Here is a 10,083-nt window from a genome sequence, read left to right on the forward strand (position 1 = left end):
TTATTTTAATCATCCTTTTTTGAAGTTTAATTTCTGTTGTTATTTTATCATGTGTTGCCACACTCCAAATTTCATTAAACCCCTCATTTCTTTGAATATCCCCAATTTCGTCCCCAATATTTAGTCACCACTAATCTAGCTGCTATGCTGGCTGGAGAATTCTGGGAGTTGAAGTCCACAAGCCAAGTTTGGGGACCGCTGCCCCATGGAGTCACGCGGTAGCATCTGACACGCCTCACGCCATCAACTCAAGTCACCAACGCGACAACCAGACGCGAGCTTATCCCCCGCGGACTTTTGAGTTTGCGCCGCCCCTTCCCCCCCCTCCCCCGGGTTTCCGGTATGGAGAAGCGGAGGTGACGCACCGCGCGCTCTTGCGCCTGCGCACTAGCCGGCGAGCTGTCACGGCGCTCGCCTCTTCAGTTTGCCGTTGCTGTGGCAGCCGTGGCCTGGCTGCGGGACGATTCGGCCAGGACGGAGGCCCCAGGAAACACCAGCGGCAGCTCGGCCGCTTTCTCCTCCTCCTCCTCCCCTTCTCCATCCCCGCCGCAGTCGCTCACCTTGCTGGTGATGCAGCCCTGCGGCGGGGACGGAGAGGCGGTGGGCGCCATGCTGCAGCCTCAGGTGGTGCAGCCCGCGCAGGCTGTCTCCAAGGCGCCGTCCGCCCAAGGCGGCCTCATGCTCTTCTACGAGCTCGGCCCCGCGGGAGACGCCGAAGGGGACAGCGAAGGCGGCGCCGGGGCCACGGGCGCGGACGGGGCGTGCAGTCCTGCTGGCGGCCTGGATGACCTGGACGACGAGGACGAGAGTGGCGCCCAGTCGGGGGGAGGCGGAGGCGGCGGATGCAAAAACTGCACCTACGAGGGTTGCAACGAGACCACCACCCAGGTGGCCAAGCAGCGCAAGCCGTGGATGTGCAAGAGGCACCGCAACAAGATGTACAAGGATAAGTACAAGCGCAAGAAGAGCGACCAGGCCCTCGGCAGCGGCGGCGGTACAGGCGGTGCCGGCGGAGGAGGAAACGCCCCCTGCTCGGCTACCGCGGTTGTGGCGGCAGCGGCGGCGGCGGCTGGAGCTGCCCTTTCGGGGAGCGGTGGGCGAATTGAGGTAAGGTGAAGGGGCGGTCATAGCCACGGGCTGAGTTTCTTCTCTTGGGTTTAAGCGAATAAGCGGCATAAAGCACCCTACCCTGTTAGGCAGCGGCAAGATTCAAAAAACATTTTACTACAGGTTTTGTGGGCGTGGCACGGCATGGTGGGGGTGGCAGGGGAAGGATAATGTAAAATCCCCCTTTCCTCCCGATCAGCTGGGACTCAGGAGGGAGAGAATAGATGGGGGTGGGGCCAGTCAGAGATGGTATTTACCGATTCTCCAGAAGTGGTCAGAACCTGCTGAATGCCAATTCTAAACCAGAAAGTGGGTTCGTTCAGTAAATAGAATAGAACAGTGTTTCTCAACCTTGGCCACTTGAAGATGTCTGGACTTCAACTCCCAGAATTCCCCAGCCAGCGAATGCTGGCTGGGGAATTCTGGGAGTTGAAGTCCAGACATCTTCAAGTGGCCAAGGTTGAGAAACACTGGAATAGAATTCTTTATTGGCCAAGTGTGAGTGGACCCAGAAGGAATTTGTCTTGTTGCTTGATGGGCGTGGCAAGGGAAGGATACTGTAAAATCTGCATTGCCTCCCACTCCAGGGAAAGGATAATGTAAAATCCCCATTCCCTCTCCACGGAAAGGATACTGTAAAATCCCCATTCCCTCCCTTCTCCAGGGAAAGGATACTATAAAATCTCCATTCCCTCCCCACTCCAGGGGAAGGATACTATAAAATCTCCATTCCCTCCCCACTCCAGGGGAAGGATACTATAAAATCTCCAATTTGTTACCCAGTCTGGCTAAACCAGAAAGTGGGTTGGTTCAGTAAATAGAATAGAATTCTTTAAGGACAAGTATGAGTGGACACACAAGGAATTTGTCATTGGTGCAAATGCGCTCAGTGTACATAAAGAAAAATAAAATATAATACATTCATCAAGAATAATAAGATACAACACTTGGTGATAGTCATAGGTTACTAATAAGCAATCAAATCATACTAGGAAACAAGTAAAACAATATAAAATTTAAAGATACAAGCAACATAGTTATAGTCATAAATGGGAAGGGCAAGGTACAAGGAAGGAAGAGAAGAATATTAGTAATACAGTCTTAGTAGATAATGACAGTGTAGTGGGAATTAGTTGTTAAGTATAGTGATGGCATTCAGGGACAAACTGTCCTGGTGTCTTAGTTGTTCTGGTGTACAGTGCCCTATAGTGTAGTTTTGAAGGTAGAAGTTGAAACAATTTGTGTCCAGGATAACTCCTTATTTGTAGACAAGATTTTTGAAAGGAGTTTACAGCAAGGAAAACTTCTTTTAGATATTGCTTCCTGTTTTTTGTAACACTGTAGTGACGTTCAGAAGTATGTACATCTCTTTTTCTAAATGGCAGCCTATAAGTTGTTGTTACAATATCATTTACTTCTTTACCATCTAAGCCCAAAGTAGTCCACTAGGTTTGTTGATTGTGTTGTTTGTACTACTCTTCAGGTACATAATGCCATTCCACTTTGGTTCCACTGGTGCAATAGCCTATGTTAGCTTTCAACAACATAGCTACTTTAATTATTAATTATTATATCCAAAACGCACACCACTTTTTATGACATTCATTTGCCTTAGAACCATGTTTACTGATATGTTACTATTTATTTGTTACATTTATTGCTGCATATTTTGCTATGTGGTTATTCTGGGCAGTTTACAACTATTATTCTATTATGTGATGAAACATTTAGCACTCATTTGGATAAACAAGGAAACAGCTCTGGCTGAAACTTGCAGTTTCCAATTGCTTTCAGATTAATTTTTAAATGAAGCTGCTGGTTGATTTTTGAGGACTTGGGAAAACTTTCATCCACTTATAAAGTTATAGGCCAGGAATATCAGTATAAGAATTTTTAAAAATAAATTTCTATAAAGTTTCTTAAAGGAATATGTCTAGATCAGTGCAGTTACAGCCTCACTGCTAGAGCAAAAGCTATTTACAAAAATAATTCTGTAGGATTCTTACATTTACAATGTTTCTAATTTCTCAGAAATATTTCTGACTTTAAAACTAAAATAGATTTCACATGATTAAAGTATATCAATCCTTTGATATTTATCTTAGAGATTTAACCATTAGTTTCTAATAGCAATAGCTATTGCTAGTTTCTAATATTTATTTTAAAAGTCTGAAATTAGGCTATAGCTAAAGTTACACCGTGTACCTATTATTCTGTGTTAAGTACATTATTTTCTTGATAAAGAAAACTTATCATTAGGTTCTATTTTCAAAATATATTTTACTGTAGAGAGAAATGAAATAGTCAGGTTCACTTATAGGTTACCTATAAAGTACTGTAGATGTTTTTTTCTGATGGAACAAATACAATTTACTTTTCCTCTTTTTTGTATTTATGTATATGCTAAGGATTGCACTGAAACTTCCGTTTCTGTATCAAAGCAAAGAACAGGTAATATTGGAGATCGGCCTGCAAAACCTACACTTTTGGAACAGGTGCTAAATCAGAAAAGGCTGGTAAGTACTATGATTAATTTCTAAAAAGCTGCTTTAGGAGATGAATATACTATTAAAATAGGGTAAACCTGTTCTGCTATATCTATTTCATAAGAACTTTTAAAACAAGGCACATTTGTGATGTGCTGTCAGCCCAACATTGAGAAACCCTGAGTTTCAGGGTGTTGTTGCACTGTAACTTTTAGCCTTCTTTGTTACTTACTGTTGGCTAGGCAAGTTATTGCTGCTGAAACTTACAGGTTTCCAAATATTGCTGAACTATATATACTCAACTGCTGCCAGTTAATAACCCAATATATTCTGGAAATGTTCTGTTCAAATTGGAAAAGGTGAAACTTCAAAAGCAAAGAAATAGCAGGACAAGTAACAGTTTCTGAGGTGGTTGTTGGCCATTTACAAAACATGAATGACTCAGTCATCTCTTTCCTAATCAAAAATGACTCATTTTTGTGCAGTAGCCAATGCATGATTTATTATTGTTACCCATTGTTTTTATAATCCTCTCAGTTGGTCGTTCCCTCCTTCCCAAAAGCAAGGAACTGTTGTGAACAGGATAGGTACTAGTGAAAATCTGTCTTGGGAAGTTTATTCATAATCTGTTTCTGCCTTTCTCGAACTCCCCCCCCCCCCGGGCATGGAAATGGAGGAAGGTGGAAATTAGAGTGGCAGTAGAGATTATGCTTCTAAAGAGGCCCCAGAATTTTGTGGGTTTTAAATTACTGTTTCTACCTTGGAAGAGATGAGGGATAGTTAAAGTAGAGAAAAACTAATATAGATCGTAGTGTGTACCAGGAGCCCTTAAGTTCATAACTATATGGGATCTACTATATAGCAATAGCAATAGCAGTTAGACTTATATACTGCTTCATAGGGCTTTCATCCCTCTCTAAGCGGTTTACAGAGTCAGCATATTGCCCCCAACAACAATCCGGGTCCTCATTTTACCCACCTCGGAAGGATGGAAGGCTGAGTCAACCCTGAGCCGGTAAGATTTGAACAGCCGAACTACAGTCAGCTGAAGTAGCCTACAGTGCTGCATTTAACCACTGCGCCATCTCAGCTCTATAAAGGCAAACAATGTAAAATGAGAAAGAAAGCTTCACTAATGGATAAATCTCAGCTCTATAAAGGCAAACAATGTAAAATGAGAAAGAAAGCTTCACTAATGGATAAATATTTTTTATTTAATTGGTCTGTCCCACTGAATACAGTATGTCTAATGTGGCCATGTGATGATTCTGCCTGTACAGTATTCAATGCAGTTCCATGGTTAGAATAGGGGAACTTACATTTTTGTTTTTATCTAGTCACTTCTGAGAAGTCCTGAAGTTGTACAATTTCTGCAAAAACGACAACAACTGCTAAGTCAACAAGCATTGGAACAAAGACAACAGTTTTCAGGAGCACCAATGTAACAGCAACAGTTTCATAGCAGAAGTAAACACTATTACAATGGGGTCTACTGAATTTCTGTAACTGTTGTAGTTGGCTTCATTTCTGTACTGCCCTTTTGATTTTTTCTTTGGTTTTATTTGAAATTGACGTTTTAAATTATTTTTATGAGCTTTGTGCAGCTTCTCCTTTCAATTACAAACTTCCATTGATTCATTTTGGAAGTTACACTGATGATTTTGGGAAAGGTGAACTGATAAACAATAAGCTGCTTTTTATTTTATGCAAACTAACCTTGCATAAAGTTATTATTTTATGACATTCATTGAAGAAAACAATAGTTACTTTCTATGGAAGTTTTAAACAATGAACTTTGAGCCACTCCAGTAACTTCTTGTTCAGGAAGCCACATCTGAGTTTATTTTACTAACTGGGGGACTGTAGCAAGATTTGGTTCACAGTCCCATTACTGTTGTTAGATTTGTCTACCAGGCAATCTAATTGATAATTTTATATTACATTATAAATAATGTGTTCCAGGTTTGTATTAATGTTATGTACATTTTGTACACATGGTTGACTATTTAGTGTATTTCAGTATATTACTGCCAGGATTCATTAAGAGGCATTTATTTAAATTTATTTATATTATTGTTGCATTTTAATGACTTATTTGTACTAAGGAACACCCATAGTTTATATAAGACTATTTTAAAGCATCATTTTGTATATTTGTAATTTTTGAACTCTTTCTGAACATGCAGTTTTTTTAAAAAAGACTTTTTGTAAAATGTCATTTAAGTTAATTTTTTACATCAGACTTTTTAAGGATTTTGTAATTGTACAAATTAGGTTGACTCCAGTGTTAAGATCAATAAAATGAAACAATCCAAGGGCTCAGTCATTACATGGTTCTGTTGTAACTATATGTCTGAATCCAAGCCATTGTGTATAATTGATATTGTTGTCTACGTTATCATATCCTCATTACTTAGTATTTCTCAGCAAAGACCTTAGTGGGTGACTTTGGGCCAGTCACTCTCTCTTCTCAGCCCAACTCACCTCAGTGTTGCTGTTTTGGGGGAAATAGGAAATGAGTATTGGATACATTCTCTGCCTTATATAAATAATAAATGCAGGATTAAAAAAATAAACTGTCAAGAAACACAGATTTAAAGTGTGGATTTTTTATTTCCCTGTTATATTAAATGTTTTAACAAACTATTGGTTAATTTTTTTCAATACTGTTTGAAGTTTATATTCAACATTCTGTTTCATTGTTCATTTCTGTAAATATGACCCATAATGGAGTATATTTTGGTGTAGCAAAGCCTAGAGTGAGAATAGCTTCTGTTACACTACTAGCTTACCACCTTTATTAAGTGAAAACACCTAGTCACAATCATTTGAAATTACTTAAGAAACAAGACCAAGCCACTAGAGGTTGACGTATGATCATAATGGAGTCTGCCCATCACTGCCATTATAACAGTCATAAAATAGGTCAATCTACTTGGTCAACATGATTTTACCATTTTCCAGCGAACGCCATGATTGTAAAGTGACCATTGCAGTTAATGAGCAAACCAATGGTTCTGAGTCAGTTTTGCTGAAAACTAGGAGTAAATGCTGGTTTTCAGCAAAACCATTGTAAGAGTTGGTTATGTGACCATGGGATGCTGTAAATGGGCTAGTTGCCAAGTGCCTGACATGAGTCATATGACTATGGGAGTCAGGCAGCTATTGGAACTTTGGAATCTAGTAAGAAGCACTCGGAGATCTGTTGTATCTTTGAAAAGTGACCAGTTGTAAGTCGAGGGCTACCTGTAAGCTACAAAAAAAGAACTTCCAGAAAGCCAATAAATAGGAAATTAAAGAGCTAGTTGGTCTTAGATTTTCATGAAATACTCCCATTAACTCAAAAACTGTACTTGAGATACAAAAAGGGATCAGGTCACACCCTAAAGAGAGCTGCTGACAACTGTCAGGATAGAGGAATATTGATATTTTATTGCCCTTATCTTCATTAGAGCATCCCAAATATTTACTCCATGTTCTTACCCCATTGGGGAGAGATGGTTCCTCAGATATCCTGGATCCATGTGATGTAGTGTTTTAAAGGTAACAGACAACACCTTGAATTGGACCCAGAAGCAGACTGGTAACCAATGCAGCCCTAAAGGTATTCACCAGTTGCAGCTTTCAAATGCTCTCCAAGGGTAGCTCCATGTACAGCATGTTGCAGTAATCCAACCCAAAGTGACCATGTGCATGGCCTCAGGATCCAGGTAAGGGCATAACCTATCTTGTGCTTCATCCGTTTGCTGTTAGCAATCCACAGCACATCCTAGGATTGCTGCACTAGAAGAAGTCACATATTGGCAATATAATCCAAGTCCGCCCTTTCTAATGCCTGACCTATCCATCTAGTCCCCATTGAAAATGCCAAGCTCCTTGTTGATTTCTATTAGACCCATCAGTTGCTGCAGACATATCAATCGAATAGACTCCATCTTCCCACAAAGGAGCAGATGATGCCATCGGATTGGAAACAATCACAGAGTGCTCTGTGCTTTCAAAGCAATAGGCTGATATTAATTTCCTCTACAAGACCATGTTACAACAACCTCAAGGCAAAAACGTATCTAGATGTTGAAAGTCCTTGATGTGGTTTTGCATGACATGGATCCTTGAATATATGTGGGAAAAACCACCTATTATTCAGATCATTGATTGCTATAATCAGATGCTTGGATGTGTACATATGCTGGTACTTAGAAATTTTGTGGGGAAAGTATGACATATAATATTCAATCCACTCAAATAAGTCACTATTAATTTCCCATATTCTACTTTTCAAATTTCAATTTATGAATCTAGGTTGAAATCTTTGTTTATAAATTTTAATGTGTTTTAAGGGAGTCTCTGGTCTTCCCTACTTTTACACACACATTTTATTTGGACATACCAATACAGTCCTAACTATTCTTTCAACAGGTCAACCTACTGATAGAGATAGCTGTTATGTATAGTTCTGTAGATAGTTATCAAGTATCCAGACTTAAATTAATCAGAGAAGTGTAATGTTAACCAGATTTTTTTAGGCTGCAATATAGTGTTGCAGTGATCATTCAGTGCTCTGAAGCACACTTTCAAAAAAATCCAAGTAGAATTACAATGGTAACTTGCTTATAGCTGCAGCAGAAACTGTGGATTATTTAATGCTACAATTCTAATGTTATTGGGTTATGGTTTAGATCTGTAGGATCCATGTGCTTTTTAATGTTCCTGATCAATTGTTCCCTGGGCAGGGGAGAATTTATGCAGCTCTACTGCAACCAATCAGAAAGAAATCACACCAATAAATAAGACAAGTGGGAGAAAATATCTTTCTTTTCATCTGGTTTTAAATGAAACTATTCCAATCTCAATCTTGTACTATATTGGAGCATAAACTACCTTATTTATAACTGCCTTTTTATAAGTTTCGATTACTTTTAACTGTAGTATTGGATTGTTTCCCCATACACAATGTACCAAATTGCTCCTTCATGTTGAGAGCTGCTTTGGTATCACCATCTGGATCATTCATGAATAATAGGTTTACTTCCTCCATCAACAGGTAATGGAAATAATCCTGAGAATAAACAGTTTATAAAAAAGCCTCAGAATCATTAATAAGTTTCAATTTGTAAGCAATAAAACTGATCTCAATTTTTTCCCTATACATTTATTAATAAGGAAATAGTTGGCCTGCATACAATAAATAACAAACCATTTGGTGTTCTATGAAGCAGTCTTGAATATCATACAGCTTCTCAACTGCTTTCAGATTGTCCTCCAGAAGGTTGTGAATGCGTTTTGAATTCTCAACACATATAGCAGTTTTAAGAAATGTTTCCCCCCTAAACTTAGTTGGTGATAAATGGTTTTTCTACCAAATAACTTAAATTTTCCTGTAGACTATTTCAAAGCATAGCATATTTATGAACACATTTAATAGCTTTAAATTTACAAATTTTAATAGTTGTACAAAAACGATTGCACACAGAAAAATCTATCTAAAGGAATCATTTTTATGCAGGCGGTCTTAGCTGAATTCTGAAAGAAGTAATCATGATTATTTTTCCAAATACAATTTAGCTGTCAATATTTTTCTGTACAGTATATGTTGTATTTACCCATGTTTCAGGGCTGAGAGCTCTAGATTTACAAATTCCTAGGACAGTTCTTTTACATAGGCTGTATTCTGATATTTTAGCGATTGTCCCCCCCCCCTTTTTTTATTAGTTCATATTCTACCACTCCAGGCTTATAGGCATAATAATCATACATTAATAAGAATTTAAACCACATTGGTTGAAAATATCACACTGCAGTAGATGTCACTGAGATTTTTATTTGAAACACCACTGTTTGATATGTTTATAAATGTATTGTTCACAAATGAATAAAGGAACTACTATGAATGCATATCCCAACATATATTATTCACTGATTACTTTATGACTGTGTTCCCACATAACACTGAGGTAAAGTTACCCATAGTTTACTCAACCAAATTTCTTGTATTTACATAATTCATTAAACTAAATTGGACAGGTGGGCTAGGTTTGCATTATTCACTATGCTAAATATTACTGGCTAGTTTGTGGTTCAGTATGTGATGCAAAGGCAGCTTATGACAAATATATTTCCCCCGTTTTTCTAAATCAGTTTTATCCCTTCCATACAAAAAAGGCAGCAATTGATCCATTAAGATGATCAAAAAAATTGCTTCTACCATCTTTTGGCCCGTACACATCCACCACTATTGTTTTAATTCCATTAATTTCTATTTTCACTGCTATAAATCTACCACGATCATCTGCTATAAGTAGTTTAGGTTTGAATTGGGGTTTTATATATAAAACAACTCCATTAATCTTTTTTACATCAGCTGATATAAATTCTTCTCCTAATTGTTTATTTATAAATATTTCTTGTCTTGTTTCTTAATATGTGTTTCTTAAATACAGACTATGTCCGATTAAGTTTCCTCAAATAGTGAAATAATTGTTTACACTTA

At 38.5% G+C, this 10,083-nt stretch overlaps 1 protein-coding gene across 1 annotated transcript; it reads left to right on the plus strand.

Moving 5' to 3' along the window:
• The first annotated feature begins 397 nt into the window (after positions 1-397).
• On the plus strand, positions 398-6,186 carry RFXAP (regulatory factor X associated protein). Its single transcript, XM_032220221.1, has 3 exons — positions 398-1,107; positions 3,516-3,623; positions 4,931-6,186. Exons 1-3 carry the CDS (start codon positions 571-573, stop codon positions 5,036-5,038), a joined length of 753 nt encoding a protein of 250 aa, XP_032076112.1. The 5' UTR covers positions 398-570; the 3' UTR covers positions 5,039-6,186.
• The last annotated feature ends 3,897 nt before the right edge of the window (positions 6,187-10,083 follow it).

The sequence above is a fragment of the Thamnophis elegans genome, chromosome 6, assembly GCF_009769535.1.
Source record: "Thamnophis elegans isolate rThaEle1 chromosome 6, rThaEle1.pri, whole genome shotgun sequence".
Lineage (NCBI taxonomy): Eukaryota > Metazoa > Chordata > Lepidosauria > Squamata > Colubridae > Thamnophis > Thamnophis elegans.

What these genes read in the sequence shown, in the direction of transcription:
- RFXAP (XM_032220221.1), top strand. Translation starts at nt 571, where the DNA reads ATGCAGCCCTGCGGCGGGGACGGAGAGGCGGTGGGCGCCATGCTGCAG. An exon ending in GGAGCGGTGGGCGAATTGAG is followed by an intron (nt 1,108 to 3,515) that starts GTAAGGTGAAGG and finishes GTATATGCTAAG; the next exon opens with GATTGCACTGAAACTTCCGT. An exon ending in TGCTAAATCAGAAAAGGCTG is followed by an intron (nt 3,624 to 4,930) that starts GTAAGTACTATG and finishes GTTTTTATCTAG; the next exon opens with TCACTTCTGAGAAGTCCTGA.